Source organism: Panthera pardus, unplaced genomic scaffold (genome assembly GCF_024362965.1).
Source record: "Panthera pardus isolate Hobbes unplaced genomic scaffold, ASM2436296v1 HiC_scaffold_22, whole genome shotgun sequence".
Classification (NCBI taxonomy): domain Eukaryota; kingdom Metazoa; phylum Chordata; class Mammalia; order Carnivora; family Felidae; genus Panthera; species Panthera pardus.
The window spans coordinates 45452702-45473964 of NW_026526788.1; the positions used below are offsets into that span (position 1 = coordinate 45452702).

Genomic DNA, 21263 nt, shown 5'->3' on the forward strand with positions numbered 1-21263 from the left:
TAACTTCTACAACTGAAACTAATATTACACTGTATGTTTACTAACTGGAATTTAAATAAAAATTTGTAGAAAGAAAAAAAGGGGGGTTGTGGGAATGAACAAAATAATTTAAAATACCACATGTAGCAAGAGCCCAACTAGCCTACAAAATTTTTTATTAAAGCACTATTGGCATACAATATCTATTAGCTTAAGCTGTACAGTCATTTTTTATCTTTGTACATTATAAGATAATGCCCACAATAAGTCTAGTTACCACCTGTCACCAAAGTTATTACACTATTATTGACTATACACCCTATGCTTTACGTTACATCCCCATGACTTGTTTATTTTATTACTGGAAGTTTGTACCTCTTAATCTCCATTACATTTATTTTTTTAAAAATGAAGGGAAGGATTTGCCTTCCTAGGTAGCACTTAGAACTACTGTCGCATTTTAAAATTTTTAACAATTTAGTCATTGTAAATTGTTGCTTCACTGTGGTTCGATTCTCATTTCCCTGACTAAAAATTAGGTTGAGTACCTTTTTCAGATTTCCTCTTCTGTGAAGTGCCTACTGACATCTGTCTGGTCAACAAGTAATAGACTCGGGGGCTTAAACAACAAATATTTCTTTCTCACAGTTCTGGAAGCTAGAAGTCTGAGCTCAGGGTGCCAGCATGGTTGAATTCTCTGTGAATGCCCTCTTTCCGGTTTAGAGATGGCTGCTTTCTTCCTGCATCCCCACGTTATAGAAAGAGAGCCTCTAGTTCCTTCATCCCTTTATAAAGGTACCAATGCCATCATGGGGCTCCACCTTCATAACCTCATTTGAACTCAATTACCTCCCCAAGGCCCCATCTCCATCTGTCATCACATTGGAGATCCAACATGAATTCGGGGAGCTGGGGGGAGGGCAAAAAAGTAGTCCATAGCAATGTCTTCTGCCCATTTTTCCTATTGTCTTTTCCCTATTAATTTGTAGTTCTTTATGTTTTCAGGCATTAATCCTTTATTAGTACAGATCTCAGTCTCGGTAACAGACCCCAGGACAGACCTAACCCTAAAGTGAAAATGAAAAAGAGGGGAAAAGAAGGGGACTGGGAAAGAAAAAGCAGCTCCTGGCTGCTCTCCCTGGGGAGCTGGCCTTGCTTCTGAGGGCCGGGCCGGGCCACTCTCCTATCATACAGAAACCAATGTCACATAGCACTGATATTAGTTGTCATTGCAAGACTGTAATAAAGCAAAACAAAACCATCTAATCATCATATCTGAACACAGACAGAACTCAAAAGAATAACCTGTAATATACCAACTGCAAGTTTCTTGTTCCTCATCGTTCCGAATCTCAGCTCTCAAAACCACCTGCTTGGTTAGACACTGATCTTAGATCATAAGCTTCCTGCTATTGCTGCAGCAGCAGTACCATGAATAAAGCTTTCCTTCTTTTTCCCAACCCAATCCAAGAATTTCCCCAAAGGTTCAGTTCCATGGATGTTTATCATATTACTTTATATTATAATAATATTTTTAAAAGAACTACCCTAACTGACCAACAAGAAGAGATTGACTATGCAGATAATTGTGCACTCACACAATGAAGTATCATTTAGGTTTTAAAAACTGTTGGGTAAATATGTGTTTATTAAAAAGCCATGTTTACAAAGGAATGTGTTCATTTTTATTTTAAAAATAAATTTGTATTAAAACTTCCGCTTCTGCCTAAAACGTAGAAAGCTGGTATCACCCATCACCCATACACTAACAACATGTAAAAGTTGAAAACTGCAAAATAAAAACCAATAAAAAAAAATCCACTGGAGAGCTGTGGCTGCAGGACAACCAAGTAGTCTGAAGTCTAAGGAAAGACAGACGCCTCCAAGGAGAGACAGGTCACCAACACGAGTTCACTTGTAGCAGCTAATGGGAGAAAGAGATGCCAGACACCATACAAGTGTAAAAGAAGTATTCAGATAAAAAAAAAAAAAAAAACTTGATGTATTCCTGAAGGCTGAATGTGGCCTAATGTGACAATTTAAAATTCCGGGAAGCCACAGATAAAAGAGTTTTGCAACACTCTTGCAGACTCAACAGGCCTCCAATAGGTGCTCATTAAAAAGCAGAAAATAAAGGAAACAGAGTAGGAAATGGAAGGAATCTTTCCCTCAGTGGTACAGGCTTGGAGGAGAAGAGTTACTACCACCGCAGAAAATGTATAAAGCCGTTACTTGGACTTACACCTCCGCATTGAAGAAAAGTCTTCATTTGCAGGCGGAACAGCAGCAAACCCCACTGTGCACAGGTGAAGAATCACCGCCTCTGAGACAGGCAAAAGAAAAACACTCCACTCCTGGAGGAAGGGCAGGAAACAGTCTTAAGCTCAGGATCCTAAACCAATACTATAGTAAGTCTCTCACCACTAAGGAAACCTCCTCCGACAGGAAACCTCCTCCCACAGTAAACCTGCCAAAAATATAAAGCAGAGTTTGAATGCCATAATGAGGAGAGGCAGCATCACTGACAAAGCCCCTCCACTGACAACCAGGAACAGAGAACTTGCCTAAGGCCGAGACTGGACTACGACCACAAAACACTACCTGCCCTCCTCTCCAGGCCAGCCAGCACCAGGCTACCTACCACTAGAGCAGGGCCATGAGTGTAGAGAAGAGCACTTCTGAAGCACAGGTACATGGGGAAGGCCTGAAGCTAAGGATGGAACAGGAATGAGAAGGGAAACTCCAGCAGTGCAGTTGCCACCCTAAGTACAATTCAAATCTTGAGAAAGATTTAAATTTTAAGTTAATAGTTCACCGTAGGTCATGACAGCAACACAAAAGGAAAGCCCAGCTCATGTCCTAAACACACTAACTCAAGTACCTATACTAATGGCCTAACGGGGAATAGGCATAAATTCCATTTATCTCAATCTCTACTCTTCTACACCCAACATCAACACTCTATCAAAATTTACAAGATATACAAGAAGCAGCAACAATGACAAAATCAGTGTCAAAAGAACAAGGCAATCTACAGAAAAAAAAAAAAAAAAAACTTAGAAATGACCCATGTGTTAGAATCATAAGAGAGGGAATTCTAAATAACCATAATTAATATGTGAAAGCTGTATGGAAAAGGTGAACAAAGTACATGAGCAGATAGGGAATTTGAACAGAGAAGGAAACCATAAGATAAAGTCAAAACCTTTGTGAGAGCTGAAGAATGCTTTCAAATGGGTTCATCAGTAGTAGACTAACACAGCTGAGGAAAGAGGCAATAAACTTGAAGATGAATTGATAAAAATTACCTTAACTGAAACTCTAAGAGAAAAAATAGGAGGAAAAAAGGTAAAAAGCATATTTGTACAGCCCCTTTGGAAAACAATTTGTCAATTATATACACTTACAATTTCAAAATCCCAATCATAGATACATTTACCTTAAAGAAATGAAAATGTAGCTTTACCCAAGACCAGTATGTGAAAGTTTGTAGTGTTTTTTATCCATAATTGTTTTTTGTTTGTTTGTTTGTTTGTTTTTTTAACGTTTATTTATTTTTGAGACAGAGAGAGACAGAGCATGAATGGGGGAGGGGCAGAGAGAGAGGGAGACACAGAACCGGAAGCAGGCTCCGGGCTCTGAGCCATCAGCCCAGAGCCCGACGCGGGGCTCGAACTCACGGACCGCGAGATCGTGACCTGAGCTGAAGTCGGACGCTTAACCGACTGAGCCACCCAGGTGCCCCTATCCATAATTGTTAAAATGTGGAAACACCCAACTGTGCCTCAGCTGGTGAGTGGATAAACAAACTGGTGTAGCCATACAATGGAATACTAGTCAGAAAAAAAAAAATTAAATACCAATAAAAGCAATGGTGTACATGAATATCAATAGCATTACAAAAAAAAAACTGTACTCAAAAGGCAACATATTTATGATTCTGTTTATACAACACTTTGGAAAAGAAAACTAACAAGAATGAAAAGAGATTACTGGTTGTCAGGTGCTTGTGTTGGGTTAGGGGAAGACTCAAAACAGTACAAGAGAAATTTAAAGGCTGAAGGAAATGCACTGTATGCTGACGGTGGTGGTAGACCTTTTGTCTAACCTTACAGAACTGTATGCTAATTTTCTCATTAACTATTTTTGTGTCAGATCTGTATTTTAATAATTACATAAGTGTGAGATTGTCAAAATCAGTAGATTTGACATTTTCCAACTTTAAAAAAGTCATTAGACAAGATGATTCTGGCACTTGATCTAAGGTTGAAATGGGTGATCTCTATAGTCCTCTCTAGCTCCAAGGTTTTTGAGGTATGGGATTCCCCAATCTCACACAAAAATTTTACATATATATAAATTTATATGTTTTTATAATTTTTATAACTTTATATGTAAATCTATGTATGTTCATGGTTATATTTATGTTTACATTATATACAAATGTAAATACATATTCACAAAAATTTTGACTATCTTCAGTATTATGATTTATTTTTTATACAATTTGTATTTTATTTTTTCCTCATACCCTATGTGTAATCCAAAAAACAGTTATTATTTTACTTACAAAGTATATATACTGTGCAACAAATTAAAATTTAAAAAATGAGGAAGCAGGTCATGTGCAAGTCTACACAAATCTATAATTCCTAGTATAAGAAAATATAAATAGCTCATTTTATTAAATTGACATGTTTGGATTGCAAGCATAATTCATTCTAAGTCGATTAGAATGGAAACATGCTTGTAATCCAAAGCACTTGTATAACAAAGCAAATTTCAAGAACCATTAGCTCAGTTGTGATCATGTGACATTCGGCATCACATATTACTTGTATTGTAAGACATCGCTCATTTTTCAAGTTAAAATTTATTAGAAACGTTTGCTTGTCTTGCTGAGGACTCTCAAAACAAGTTACTCACAATCCAAGGTTTTACTGTAAATTAAAATATTTAAAGAAAGGGAGATATTTGCCCTTATGAAGGTGAGGTGTGGAGCATTTTCTTCATTCTTAAAAAAATCCTAGGAAATCATGTTTGCTCCATCTAAAAAAGTTTTTCCTAGCTCTTTCCCACATTTATATTAGAAATTTCTTGGTTCATACCTCTGAAATATAGCTTCTTCAAGAATGTGATAATAAAAAGAGGATGAAGTCATACCGTGGAGCTGAGGAGGGACAGTCTGGGATGGCCCTGCAAGTTCTTCATCCTCACTGCTCCACTTGTCTCTTAGGAAGCCACTGGTGGCCCATATGCCTGGGTCCCTGTCACTAGAAAAGAAATATATTTCGCTGTTCATGGTTTCAAACAATGTATACATTTTTTAAAGAATCTCTGATAATCTATATTAGTTATTCGGTTGACATTCATCTTTATTTCAGTTTAGCCATGTACTTCTGTTGTCAGCACCCAGAATTGGCCCACTTCAAAAGGGATCACTCTGAAGTCCCAATGTCTGATCACAAACTCCATCTCTTCCCGCATTTATCTGGCTTGCAAACTAGCCATCTTGGATCAATCTACCTACGCCCCTTCTTTCCTCCTTTACCCAGGCTGTGAGAGAAAAGTACTGAGGTCACTGGGATTTCTGGTATCAGCACAGAGCCATGTGGAAAACACTGTGATGTATGTCCCTGTTGAGTCTCCTCTACTTTTCTTCCACGACAGCTAATTCTGAACCACCGCCCTCATTTAGACCCTATCTTAATTCTCTGCCTTAGTATAAACAGAGCCCCTTCTGGAAAATGCAAGCCAGGAAGCAAGAATTCGTTCAACTAATTCTCTTTTAAAATGTGTACTTATGGGGCACCTGGGTGGCTCAGTCAGTTAAGTGTCCGACTTCAGCTCAGGTCATGGTCTTGTGGTTTGTGAGTTCGAGCCCCACATCAGACTCTGCACTACCAGCGCAGAGCCTGCTTCTGATCCTCTCTCTCCTTTTCCCCTGCCCCTCCCCTGAACTCTCTCTCTCTCTCTCTCTCTCCCTCTCAAAAAATAAACATTTTAAAAAATAAAATGGGTACTTAGATACATCAACATGTTTCATTATTCTTTACTTTCTCCCTGATCAAAATTAATCCTTCCACATTCAACTCCACACCTTCTATCTCCTAAGTCTTTTCTTTGAAATGACATTTTCATATATATATATAATTAATCTCTCCCTATGTACAAATTCTGCCATAACATAAGAATACTCAATTCTCCCTAATCTTAAAAATAGAAACTCTTTTCACCCATAGCTAATATCATCCTCAATGGGGAAAAACTGACAGCTTTACCCATAAGGTCAGGAACATGACAGGGATGTCCATTCTCACCACTGTTGTTCAACAGAGTGTTGGAAGTCTCAGCCTCAGCAATCAGATAACAAAAAGAAATAAAAGGCAACCAAATCAGCAAGGAAGAAGTCAAACTTTCATTCTTCACAGATGACATGATACTCTATGTGGAAAACTCGAAAGACTCCACCAAAAAACTGCTAGAGCTGATATATGAACTTAGCAAAGCCACAGGATATAAAATCAACATTCAGAAATCGGCTGCATTTCTATACACCAATAATGGAGGGGCAGAAAGAGAAATCAAGGAACTGATCCTATTTACAATTGCACCAAAAACCATTAAATACCTAAGAATAAACCTAACCAAAGAGGTGAAAAATCTATACACTGAAAACTATAGAAAGCTTATGAAAGAAATTAAAGAAGACACACACACAAAAAAGGGAAAAGATTCCATGCTCCCGGGTAGGAAGAACAAATATTGTTAAAATGTCGATACTACCCAAAACGATCTACACATTCAATGCAATCCCTATCAAAATTACACCAGCGTTCTTCACAGAGCTACAACAATTCTAAAATCTGTATGGAACCAGAAAAGACCCCAAATAGCAAAAGTAATGTTGAAAAAGAAAACCAAAGCTGGAAGCATCACAATTCCAGACATCATACTGTATTACAAAGCTGTAATCATCAAGATAGTATGGTACTGGCACAGAAACAGACACATAGATCAATGGAACAGAATAGAAAACCCAGAAATGGACCCACAAACATATGGCCAACTAATCTTTGACAAAGCAGGAAAGAATATCTAATGGAAAGAAGAGTCTCTTCAGCAAATAGTGTTGGGAAAACTGGACAGTGACCTGTAGAAGAATGAACCTGGACCACTTTCTTACACCATATACAAACAATAAACTCAAAATGGATGAAAGACCTAAATGTAAGACAGGAAACCATCAAAATCCTAGAAGAGAAAACAGGCAACAACCCTTTTGACTTTGGCCACAGCAACTTCCTACTAGACACATCTCCAGGAGCAAGGGAAACAAAGGCAAAAATGAACTATCAGGACCTCATCAAGAGAAAAAGCTTCTGCACAGGAAAGGAAACAATCAACAAAACTAAAAGGCAACTGATGGAATGGGAGAAGATACTTGCAAATGACATATCGGATAAAGGGTTAGTATCCAAAATCTATAAAGAACTTATCAAACTCAACACCCAAGGGGCACCTGGGTGGCTCAAAAGGTTAAACATCCAAATTCAGCTCGGGTCATGATCTCGCGGTTCATGAGTTCAAGCCCTGCGTTGGGCTCTGTGATGACAACTCAGAGCTTGGAGACTACTTCAGATTCTGTGTTTCCTTCTCTCTCTTCCCCTTTCCCACTCGTGCTCTATCTCTGTCTCTCAAAAATAAATAAATGTTAAAAAATTAAAAAAAAAACTCAACACCCCCCAAAAAATAATCCAGTGAAGAAACGGGCAGAAGATAGGAACAGACACACTTTCCCAAAGAAGACATCCAGATGGCTAAGAGACACATGAAAAGATGCTCAACACCATTCATCATCAGGGAAACACAAATCAAAACAATGATGAGATACCACTTGACACCAGTCAGAATTCCTAAAATTAACAACTCAGGAAATAACAGATATTGGAGAGGATGTGGAGAAAGGGGAACACTTTTGCACTACTGGTGGGAATGCAAACTGGTTCAGCCACTCTGGAAAACAATATAGATATTCCTCAAAAAATTAAAAATAAAGCAACCCTATGACTCAGCAATTGCACTACTAGGTATTTATCCATAGGATACCAAAATGCGGACTCAAAGGTGCACCTGCACCCCTATGTTTAAAGCAACCCTATCAACAACAGCCAAATTATGGAAAGAGCCCAAATGTCCATTGACTGACAAATGGATAAAGAAAATATTATACACACACACACACACACACACACACACACACACACACACACACACACTGGAATATTACTCAGCAATCAAAAAGAATGAAATCTCATTTGCCACAATGTGGATAGAACTAGAATGTATTATGCTAAGTGAAATAATATGTAAGTGACGAATCACTAAATTCTACTACTGAAACCATTATTACACTATATGTTAACTAACTTCGATTTACATAAAATTTTTTTTAAAAAAGAGAAAAAAGCTGTGTATACATATATACATACAATGGAATGTTACTCAGCCATCAAAAGTAATGAATCTTGCCACCTGTAATGACCTGGATGGAGATGCAGTATGTTTGTTATGCTAAGCAAAATAAATCAGTCAGGGAAAGATAAATGCAATAGAACATCACTCATATTGTGGAATTTAAGAAGCAAAACAGATGAACATATCGGATAGGGGAAAAAAGAGGGAAACAAATCATAAGGGTCTCATTACAAAAGAAAACAAACTGAGGGTTGATGGAGGGAAGTGGGTGGGGGATGGGCTAAATGGATGACGGGTATTAAGGAGGGCACTTGTCATTATTTGTATGTCGTATGTTTATGTCATATATTGAACATTGTGTGTTATATGTAAGTGATGAATCACTAAATTCTACCACTAAAAACAATATTACAGTATATTTTAACTAACTAGAATTCCAATAAAAATTGGAAAAAAATAGAAACCCTTTTCAACCTCCTATCTCAAACAGATTTTTCAAATACTAGCCATACCCATTTTCTGTTCCTTTCCAGCTTCTTACTACTCCGTTTACTTGTTGTGCTTTCATTCATAACCCCATTTAACAAAAGCCTCCTAATTTGACTTCTGGTTCTAATCTCTGATGTCTAAAGACAACTGTTCCTAAATTCAAATTTAATTATGCCTGCCCATCACCTTCAAGATAAACCCAGGCTCCTTACATAAGTTTAAGACACTGGCAATCTGGCCCCAGCCAATCTGTTCATCATCCCTACTAATCTCCTTTATGTATCTTATGTTTTAATCCTAACAAAAAAAATGCCTTTTTCTTTTGCTTCTGGAAGTGATTTAAAGTTTCTTACTCTTTCTCCTTCTCATCTTTTTTAAGATTACTGTAAATATCTAATTGCTCCCCAATTCTTGCCACCTATCATCTACCTGGCGACCAGCAATCCTCTTTTTCTAGATAAACAGACAGACAGACATATGCATGGATACAGCAAAAAAAAAAAGTCCCTGTACTTTCTTTTCATTCCAACAAATGGACTAAAATATGTACTCCTTGATCTCACATATGTCAACTTCCTTCACATTCTGGCCCACCTTACGTTTGGCTGTACCTCTTACCTTTTCAAGCTTCCTGGCATTCCAATTCACATGTACCCTACAACTCTTGACACATAACATTTATCACCATTAATAAGATATTTTCACAACTTCTTACCTTTGCTCAAACCTCTTCCTCCAGCTTGAAATTTTCTTCCTTTCCTTTTCTTTTTTATTTTTTTTTAACTTTTATTTATTTTTGAGAGACAGAGACAGAGCGCAAGTGGGGAAGGGGCAGAGAGAAAGGGAGACACAGAATCCAACGCAGGCTCCAGGCTCTGAGCTGTCAGCACAGAGCCCGATGTGGACTCAAACCCACAAACTGTGAGATCATGACCTAAGTCGAAGTTGGACGCTTAACCGACTGAGCCACCCAGGCACCCCATCTTCCCTTCCTTTTCACCTGCTAGATTTCTACTTATTTAAGGTCCTAAATCCAACCTATGTATCTTTTCTTCAAAGAAGCTAGTGAAGCCCCCTATACATATTTATCTGTCTTCTATATTCACAATCCTTGGACTTTGACTCTATAGTAGTATTTACTACATTGTACTTAAATTTGTCTCTTACATATCTGTTTCCTTAATTAAACTATAAACTAGGGGTGCCTGGGTGGCTCAGTCAGTTAAGGATTTGACTTTGCCTCAGGTCATGATCTTATGGTTCACAGGTTTGAGCCCTGCATCGGGCTCTGTGCTGACAGCTCAGAGCCTGGAGCCTGCTTCAGATTCTATGTCTCCCTCTCTCTCTGCCCCTCCCCTGTTTTCACTCTGTATCTCTTTCAAAAATAAATAAACATTAAAAACAATTTTTAAAAACCTATAAAGGGCAAGAGCTGTGTAATATTTTGCAGTTGTGTACAGTGTTTAGTATATAATCAGTATCTAGTAAATTAATAGAAACTATTAGATTATAATAGTATCTCAAAATGCCTTTTGAATTATTATTTGTTCACCTAACGCACTTTTGAAAGTTATACATGCAAGTTACCTATTATACACATTATTATGCAGTGCTATGCCACTAATATTAGTTATAAATCTCTAAGGAAATATGGCTCACTAAAATGTTCTCTTATTTGACATGATTTTGCATGTAACACCTAAATGTGAACAGTTTATAAGGATGAATATTATTTTTGTTTTGTTTTTCTAATGGAAATTTACTTTTCTTTTGGTTCCTTAAATTCTTTCATATATAGTACCAAAAATTCACCATGCTAACAATTCTATTGTTTCCAGCACATTATTTTCTTTCTGGAACCAAATATCATTTCTAGTAAAATTTAGTTGTGTACTGAGCTTTACCTTACTTCAAATACACTGTCCTCTCCAAAGTTCCAAACACCATGACTCTGGTAACGTACAATTGTTGAGATGACAGAGAAATTACATTCTTTAGGGATATCTTTTTCATCTGTTAATACTATATTTATGAGATCATAAATACATCTTATTTCTAGCCAAATCAGGCTGTACTTACTACAAAGAGCTGTATCTTGAAAAACTAACCAAACATTTGAAGGCCATTATTCACTGTCTCCACTGAGAGAGCTAGCTATGAATATGAATAGAAAACTCACTAAATAAGCACATTATACCTTTCTGTAGCATCTTTTAAAATATCCTCATAATCATTTTGGGAACTCTGAGGAGAGAATTTTACCTCCTCTGAGCCATCTTCCTTTGCCAAAACCTACAGGAATAAGAAAGGAAAGAAAATTATGGCTATGATTTTAGGAATGTATAGTTTAAAAGAAATATGATTTCTATAGATTTTTTATTTTTTAATGTTTATTTATTTTTGAGAGAGAGAGAGAAAGCACAGGGGAGGGGCAGAGAGAGGGGGAGACAGAGAATGTGAAGCAGGCTCCACACTATCAGTGCAAAGCCCAACATGGGGCTCGTACTCACAAACCACGAGATCATGACTTGAGCCAATGTCGGACACATAACCAACTGAGCCACCCAGTCACCCCCGATTTCTATAGCTTATTAAGAAGAGTGCTAAGGTATTTAATAACAGAATTAAGACCACAATCACAGTTTGATTTCTATTCCTATAAAATCTCTTGAAATGTATTTCTCCCTATTAAATATTTTCCAAACTGTAAAAATAGAGTATAAAGTACTATGCACACACAAATGATTTTTACTGAGTCACCCAAGTTATTTTACAAAAGTTGATAAAAATAAGCCTCATTTGTGATAAGAAAAAAAAAGACTATCACTGTAGCCCAGTGAAGATTCTTATAATGAATGCTTATCACATTTAGTTTACATACAAAATTCTTAGCACTATATTTATCTTTATTTTAATACTTATATAATCTAATCCAGTAATTAATTCTAAGTATGTTTCTGCCATAAGATTTTCTTCTGCCCCCTAGACTTTTTTCCACTTTGTTGCATTCACAGAGTCCTGTATAGTAAATAAATAATAATAACAAAAAAAATGAGAGTAGAGGGGAAAAATCACATTAAATTAAAAATTCAATCAATATTTTAGCCCTCAATTCTGTTTCAATTAATCCATTCATTTGACAATTATTTTCTGAGGACCCAGTATGCACAGATAGTGGTCTAAGTGCTATGGATAAAACAGTGAACAAGAGAGGTATGTGTTCTGCCCTTGCAGAGCATATATATTCTCATGGGGAGAAAGAAAACACACAAGCAAACATATACAAATTACAGCTGGTGGTGTTACTGCAGTAACAGAGTATGCTGATACGTAACTGCCATGTACCTAAAAGGCAAAAGGAAGGGCTAAGCAAAGAGACAGGGAAGCATCCTGAGTGAAAGAAACAGCAGATCCCAGGTCCCGGCAGAGCCTCTGGCCTCTGCCTAACTGACCACCCTCACCTCATGCCTATTTCTCATGCAGCATCTCAAGTCACAGCCTATATACCATGTCTTTTCATCTTTTCTCAAGTATCTTTGACGACTCTGATTGTGTAAAACTTATTAATCTTTCCCCGCTCGCAAGTATGTGTGTGTGTGCGTGTGCATGTGCGTGTGTGTTTTGCTTATTCCATGAATTTTTTTAGACCTGGAATACCTATTGTGGGCATATATACAGCCATCATTCCAGAACATGGACTCAAACACAATCAATTTTAGAAACAAGCATGTTAATGGAAAGATGTAAACAATTACCCAACACTGTTCTTACCAAGCATATTCATTTGGTTGAACAAATCAAAACATATAAGTTATTAGGTTTTTAATCTAATATGAATAAGGATTGCTTGAAATTAAAGTTAACTCATATTTTAGCAGTAGTTTTCTAAATATAGTAAATTCTAGTGGATTAGCTAATTGTCATTTTGAATAATACATAAAACATAAAAAGTCTTTCCTTGTGGTGACACAAGTATAGCACAACATACAGAGTTGTTGAGTCATTATGTTGGACACCAAAAACTAATGTAATACTGTGTGTCAACTGTACTTAAATAAAAATAGGTAAATAAATAAAAATTGAAATAAAAAGATAAAAAAGTCTTTCCCTATGCAAGAAAACCATCTACTCTCAAATACTTTTCCAAAATTTTTTAACATTTGCTTTTAATATTTGGGGACTTAACTCACCTAGAAACAATTTCGATGTGAAGTGTTCCTCACCCACTCTGCGCAACCACCAACAATGATCTTGCGTTCAACTGGACATTCACAAGATCCAGTAGGCCACACCTGGTACCAGATGAGCTTTGCAGAGGATACGGTGGAAAACCACAACATGTGAGCAGGACAGTCTTAGGCTTGCCCTCATTAAGAGTCCTAGCAGCATTCTAGTGTAAGCTCAGGTGTGAAGCAATGGGTGGGTGGGTACCTAAGTCCCCCTCCTTAGAAACCTCAAACAGCACAGGAACCCGTATCTCTTGTAAGAATGCATGAACCTAACCTAGGGCTCACTGCAAGGGGATTCCCACATTCATGCCATTAGTACTCTCATTAAGACATTTATTGTCCTAGTCATAATCCTCCCAGTCTGGGGATCATTTTTATCATAGCCAATGCCACCTGGTAATACAGCTGATCGTCCACTTTCACCAGGTTTCCAGAGAAACAGGGTGCTAGAAGGCTAACACAAGATCATTTTCTCGTTGCGAAAAAGAAAAGGTTAATTCATCTTTACTCACAGGCAATAATGTCATTTTATTTTTCATGTTGGAATAACCAATTATACCAGCACCATTAATTGAGCACACCATTCTAGAAATCTACAATGTCACATGAAAAGTTCCCATATGTGTATAGGTCTTTTCTAGAATTTCTATGCAGTTTCATGGGTCTTATTTGCCACTTCCTATACTGTTTTCACATTTCTTTAATTCCTACAGCGTTCTAATAGGCCTTGACACTCTGCAGTGCCAATGGGCCCCTCCACCACATATATACTCTTGCTTTCTTTCCTAATACTGTCTTGCCTGTTCTTGACCTTCTGTTCTCCCAAAAGCTTTTTGATCAGTTGATCAAACCTCAAATATACACTAACAAAACAAAACTTTGGAATTTTTACTGAAATTAAGTTAAATTCATTTCGTATTTAAATTAGAGATAACTGTTTTCTTTATTATATTAACTCCTCTTATCCATTAATATGATACAGCTATACATCAAAATACTTTTAAATATTCTCAGGAAAGGCAATTCATACCATTTATTAAATTGACTCCCACATACTTTATAGCTGTAAATATAACAGTATAATCCATTATGGTAGATAATTTGTACTTAATATTTGGTATACATTTGCTAACTACTGCATAATGAGAAAATCACGTTTTTATATACTGTAATTTTATACTTATTCTATTATAAATATTTTAAATTTCCATTATGATTTCTTCTTTGACCCACAAGTTTTGAGTATGTCTTTAAATTCCAAATGCATATTTTTTCTATTTGTGGTTGATTTCTAAGTGAATTTCTTTATGTCAGACATCACAGTCAGCGCTATAAACTTAAATATATAGTATTATTTGAAATTTGTTAAGATATATTTTGATTTGGTACATGGTAAATTTTTATAAATGGTCCATGTATGCTTGAAAAGAATATGGGTTCTCTAGCTTCTGGATGCAAGTTCTATATATATGTTCATTATATATATCTTGCTAAATTTTTTTGTTATTTCTCTACTCTTAACTATTATCTATTCTATTAATAAAGATATATTTTTAAATGGTCTACTCTCATAGTGAAATTATCAATTCTTACTTGTAATTCTGATTTACATATTCTGGTGCTTATAAATTTAGAATTTTATATCCTCCTTGTGAACTAAACCTTCCCGTATTATATAGTGACCTCTAAAGCCTAATGTTTTTTGCTTTGAAGTTCATTTGTCTGACATTACTATAGCTACATTACCTCTCTTTTGTTAGTGTTGCTCTGTGTATCGGGGGGAAAATGTTCCCCAAAGATTCCTTCTCATTAACCTATACAGATGACCAACAAATTAAATGAGTTCTACAGAGTTGGCTTAGTTCTGAAAGCTAGTTTATCAATGCTAATTGGTAAAACAGATCCCTAAGCGTCAATTTCAGGATAATTAAAACAGGAATGTGAGGATGGAGAAAAAGGAGAACAATACTATTGCACCAACACAGTCCCTCTCTTCTTCCAACAAGACATGTTTAAAAAGCCATTTTCTTAGCACTTGCTCACTGAGGCAAAATGACATCACCTGAGTAAGAATTCCTACCATAATTTAAACCTGAGACATATTTCAAGTCACGCTTCAAAATCAACTTGATTACATTTATCCAAGAAGCGAACTGTTTTAGATGGCTGCAATTCAAATTAAAGGCTCACTTAGGACTCTGATACATCTTTGATTGAATGAAATGTGATTTGGCCAGCAACGCCAAGAAGGTACAAGGAGAAATATACTAAATTACCAAGATGTCAGGTCTTTTCAGAGATTGCTCACTGAATCAAATTTGTGTCAAATTAAAGAAAGGGCTAGATAAATTTTTACGAGGAGCCTAAGTTGGGTTTTTTGCACTGCATACGCCAAGGACATATGAGGACAAAGTGAAAGCAGTAATACTAGGAGACAGGAGCCTGGTTTCTAGTCTTTTCTCTGTGGTTGAAGAGCTGTATGATCACAGACAAATCATTTTAGCTCTCCAGGACTTAGGTTCTTCATGTCTAAAATGATTGTTGGAATAAAAATGATTTGACCTAGCTTCCAAATACAATCATCTATGAGTCTAGATAATTCCTACAGACAGCATCATAACTCAAAGGGCATCAAGTGGCTGTAACATCAAATTAATTCATGAAGTGTTAAAAGCAAATTCTGGTAAAATCAGCTGGTTTTCCCAACATACTCTAAAAACCATCCAGAAATGATTGCTAAGATACTCTTTTCTAAAATGAAACTTTAAAGGATATCAAAACTTATCCTAGATATGTCAAGCCATAAAATATGGGGGTAAAAAAAAACAATAAAATGTATTTAGTTCTAGAAGGGAGTCAAGCATGGTTATAAAAACGATCTACTTGGGACATTCTATGAAGGTGCTCATTTTGAAATTATCAGTCCTTCAAGTAGAAAATCCTTCTGATCAGAGAAAAGTATCAACAATGGAGCTGAGAGCCCAGCAGTACACTAAAAATTGGAGACTGCCAGTCAGATATGTGATCGTGGGTGGCCCTGATGCAGCCACCTTACATGTCACAGAGGAATGCACAGATTCTTACATGAGAGAACAATCAAACCATAGCACTGTTTTTCAAAGAGCAGCATGACTGTCAGCCCTTGGGTGGGGATGGCAACCAAACTGGAAAGTTAAGACAGCAATGTCTGTTCTTGGTACTTATTTTTATCTCTAATAATGCTGCAACTTACAGAATGTGAGTATGAGGACAGCAACATGGTAGAAGTCCCAAAGTTCCAGTAGATAAAAAAAACTGCAAGCCACCCACACGATGACAATGCATTTCGCTTTTTGTGCTTTAATCCTGGCAGTTAACCTCCACAAGGGAGGAGACACATGTCAAGGTGAGAGTTTTTGCCCCAGATTTTTCCCAACTCTCTACCTTTCCATGGTTTGGAGATACTGCACCATGTCTCTATCAATTAAAAATTCCATCATCAATATACCTAAAAGTGCTTCAAATTTTATGTGAAATTTATTTTGTATCTCTATCAGTAGCACAAAATGAAATAGATGCCAAAATAAGTAAACTTTCCAGAATAGTATCAAAGGTTTTTTTTTTTCTTTAGAGTCACAAAGAGTTGCACTCTTTCAAATAGATATTTGGGTCATCTTCAACACCAGAATGAAATGGAACTGAGAATTATTATGCTGAGGAGAACAAAATAGACACCTATTCCTTAGAGGGCTTACTCAGCGATTTAAGCATTAGTCACAATCAATTAGCAGAGATTCCCTCGTCTAGTTTTACCTCACGAGTCACTGATCTAGGTGTCTGACTTGATGAAGGCAAACTCTCCCAGGAAATCACGTCTTTCAAATTAGAGTCCTCTCCCTCCATATCTTTTCCTGAACAAAGAGAAGGGAAGAATTGATCAAATGCAAAGGGCTACACAGAGAAAGGGTGTGCCTTAATGAGAAAAGCCAAGCTACATAAGGGGAATCTACTTTCTTGTTGTAGAGTCATCTCATCTTTATCTCCTGTATTAGTCACTTTTCTCCCTGCGTTAAAAAAATAACAGAGCAAACATGATCCTTCTTCTAGGATCATTCTCAGTTAATTTAAGTTCATTTTTGAGTGGTCCCTTTGTTCCTACTTCCATATTATTTAAGAAAGTACTCTTCAGATAAATCCTAAATATACACAACTTACAGAACATATGTACTAGGTATTACAGAATATAATTCTTTCTTCAGGGTCTACTTCTGGGATAAAGAGCAGCGTGTTACATATGCCTCACTTTGACTTCTTGAATTATTAATCATAAATAAATAAGCAAAATGTTAATGTATATAGAAAATCATTTCAGGCTTTATTGAAGAATATAATATGAATCCTCCCTAGGAAACTCTGTGCTGGTTTTATTATAGGAGCATTGTTAATTACTCTCTTTCACTGAACAGAGTATTTCAGAGAGGATCCAAAGGAAATATTTTTCTCTGATCTTAGAACTAAGATTTCAGAGTACTGTCCCCCATATCATAGCAGCCATAAATATTATGATTTAGAAATTTTGTGACATGGTTATTATAAAATCAATAGTATAAAATATAGTAAAAAATATAGTAAACCAGTACTCTGTATCAAAAAGTGCACTTGTGAATGTGTTAAAAAGAAAACCAAATAGAAATTGTGAACTATTAAAGCACATGAGTTGATTTTATATACATATACATATGTATATATATATGTATCTATCTTAAGAAACATCAATGAAAAAACAACATATCAAAACTAATGTGAAAGTTAGCTAAAGCAGTGTTTAAAGGGGAAATGTACAGTTTTAAATACATTTATAACAAAAACAGAAAAACTGACAAATATTAGGTTTATATGCAATCATAAAGGCTAAGAAAAACTGAGGAAATCTCCAAAAAAAGTAGAAAGTAAGACATCATCAAGAAATACAGCAAATAGAAAATAATTTAAAACAATAGAACAATCAACAAAATCAAAGACTTGAAAAAAAAGGCTTAAAAATATGCAAACTTCTTTCACTACTCAATTTAATTAACATTAAGCAGGAAAAAGGGCACAGCCACAGACCCAACTATCACTTTTATTTATTTATTTGTTTGTTTATTTTTGACACAGACAGAGCGTGAGTGGGGTAGGGGCAGTGGGAGAGACAGAGAGAGACAGAATCCAACGCAGGCTCCAGGTTCTGAGTTGTCAGCACAGAGCCGGACTCGGGGCTCAAACCCACGAACTGGGAGATCATGACCTGACCTGAAGTCAGATGTTTAACTGACTGAGCCACCCAGGCACCCCCCAGCTATCACTTTTAGAACTAAATCCTTTTGGGGTGCCTGGGTGGCTCAGTCGGTTAAGTGGTTAAGTGTCAACTCTTTGATTTCTGCTCAGGTCATGATCTCACAGTTCCCGGGATTGAGTTTAGCATCCGGCTCAAGGAGCATCTGACAGCAAGGAGCCTGCTTGGGATCCTCTCTCTCCTTTGCTCTCTGCCCCCACCCCCACTCACACACATTCTCTATCTCTCAGGATGAATAAATAAACTTTAAAAAAAAAAACTTAAAAGAAGTATCTTTAGACAAATTTGATGAAATGGAAACTTTTATAGAGAATTATAAACCATCAAAATCTACTCAAGAACGTGTAGAAAGCATGAATAATATAATAGCCAGTTTAAAAGTTCAATAATTAAAAATCTCATCCCCAGGAGGTAAAAGGCATCTGGAGCCAGAGAGGCTTCCAGGTGAAATTTTATCAAACTTTCAATGAACAAAATATCTTTCTTATACTAATTTTTTAGAGATTTTTTAATGTAAAGCCAAATTTATACTAAAAGGTTAAGAAAATTCTCACATAAAAACAAAATATGTAAAATACAAGTAAGAAAAATCATAAGCCAAATTCAAAAATGGACATAGATGCAAAAATCCTAAGTAAAATATTAGTAAAAAGTGCAATGAAAGAAATGTGTAGATTTAAGTAACATTTATCAAAAAAATTCAACGTATGCTCAATATCATACAAATCTATCAATGTAAATAGGTACATAACAAATGTTAACTAAAGGACAGAAATCACAGTATCACCTGAACATATAACAAAAAATCATTTGAAAAATTCAGTAGTCTTTCAAGGGAGAAATAGAAGGGAACTTCTTTAACTAATAGAAAAGGTTATCTATTCAAAATATTGAGCCAACATTATACTTAATGGTAAAACTTTAGACATATTCTCATTGTTTAAGGAAAACATAAAAATGCCTGCTACTACTACCCTTATTTAACACTGAATAATATATGGGGTCGAAGCACTAAAACAAAAGAAGAAAGGGGAAAAAAAACCCTATGGATTAGAAACAAAGCAAGTAAATCATATATATAAATACTGTAATTGTCTTACACAGAAAATTAAAGAGACTCTATAGTCAAACACTAGAAATAATAAGAAAGTTTGACAGGATAGCTGATAATAAATTAGAAACATTCCATAAACCAACAATAACCAACTAGACATTGCAACAAAAGAAAATGTATCATTCACAATAGAAATAAAAATATAAGGTAACTAGAAATAAACCAAAAATATATAGTAAAAATTGCAAACATTTTATTGAAGTGTAAAAAAAAAATACAATTACTAATGAACCCATATTCATATAGAAGAAAACCCAGTATCATAATAATGATAAGAATCCTTTAAACTAATTCACAGATTCAATGTAAATCCAATCAAAATTCAAGCAGGATGTGTGTGTGTGCGCGCGTGCGCGCGCGTGTGCACGCGTGTGTGCGCGTGCGCGCTCTGTATGTAGACAAACTAGAGAATACAAGTCTAAGAACAGCAAAGACAACTTGGACAAGGAGAACAGTTTGGGTGCATTTGCCCTATCAGATACCAATACTCATTATAAGCTAAAGTAATCAACAATGTGAATTAATGTAAGAATAGAAAAACAGATGAAGAAAAGAGAACAGGGATTCAAAAACAGACACAGGCACATGAGAGCCTTTGCCATTTGATAGTGGTGGCACTGCCGACCAGTAGGGAAAACACTAAAACAAATGGGGCTGGGGAACTGGCTTTCCCAACAGAAAAAAAAAAAAAAAAAAAAAAAAGATTATATCCCTATCTTAGAGCATGATAAGATCAAAGGTCAAAATATACAAGATAAAATAAAAGAGGCTATTTTTATTATCTCAGCATAGGAATAGATTTTTGAATTACAAAAACACAACTTATAGAAGAAAATATTGATAAATCTGAATATTCAATAAAAAATACTGTCAACAGGGGTACACCTGGCTGCCTCAGTCAAAAGAGCATCTGACTCTTGATCTCAGGGTTGTGTATTCAAGCCCCATCTTGGGTGTAGAGATTACTTAAAAATAAATTCTTAAAAAAACAAAAATAAAATATACTGTCAACAAAGCTTTAAAAATGCATTTACCAGGAAGAAGGGATATAAAGGATATATATCTAGGATACATATAGAATTCTTGAAATTCAATAGGAAGACAAGCCAATAGAAAATAACGAGTAAAGTATATTAAACTAGCGGATACTCTTAGTTGGAAGTAACAACAACCAACCTCTGCTGATCCGAGAATAAATAAAATTCATTGCATGTCCTCTGGACAACTCCTCTAACCACCAAAAACGCTGAGCAAAAAGTCATTGGTCTCCTGCATGCCGAGGGTGCACATTTAACACTCCTGATACTGAATGCTAAAACTGCACCATACTAAAAATCACTGAATATATATGTGTAGAATTATATCTGGACTTTTTACTTGGTTCCATTGATTCCTACTTCTGTCCTTATGCTAGTGTCATAGTATCTTAATTATTACAGCTCTGTAAGATGTCTAGAAATCAAGTGGTTTAAGTCTTTCAATGTTGTTCTTTTTCAAAACTGTTGCTATTCTTAAAGCATTTTTTAAAGTTTATTTATTTTTATTTTGAGAGACACAGAGACAGCGAGAATGGTGGAGGGGCAGGAAGAGAGGGACAGAGAGAATCCCAAGCAGGCTCTGTGCTACCAGCAGAGAGTCCGATGCAGGGCTCGAACCCACA

General features: G+C 36.0%; 1 protein-coding gene across 7 annotated transcripts in view; it reads right to left on the reverse strand.

Moving 5' to 3' along the window:
* Nucleotides 1-21263, reverse strand: part of PTPN20 (protein tyrosine phosphatase non-receptor type 20) — a 115110-nt gene that overhangs the window by 44211 nt on the left and 49636 nt on the right. For 3 of the 7 annotated variants that reach the window (XM_053909682.1, XM_019444858.2, XM_019444859.2), the window contains exons 4-6: nt 16968-17065; nt 11144-11238; nt 5143-5252 (exon numbers count right to left, since the gene is read on the reverse strand). In XM_053909682.1, coding sequence (XP_053765657.1) covers nt 5143-5252; nt 11144-11238; nt 16968-17065 — 303 coding nt within the window. Of the gene's footprint in view, nt 1-5142; nt 5253-11143; nt 11239-16967; nt 17066-21263 lie in introns of those variants that run through there. The other 4 variants (XM_053909684.1, XM_019444861.2, XM_019444863.2 and 1 more) reach the window with 3 other exon arrangements.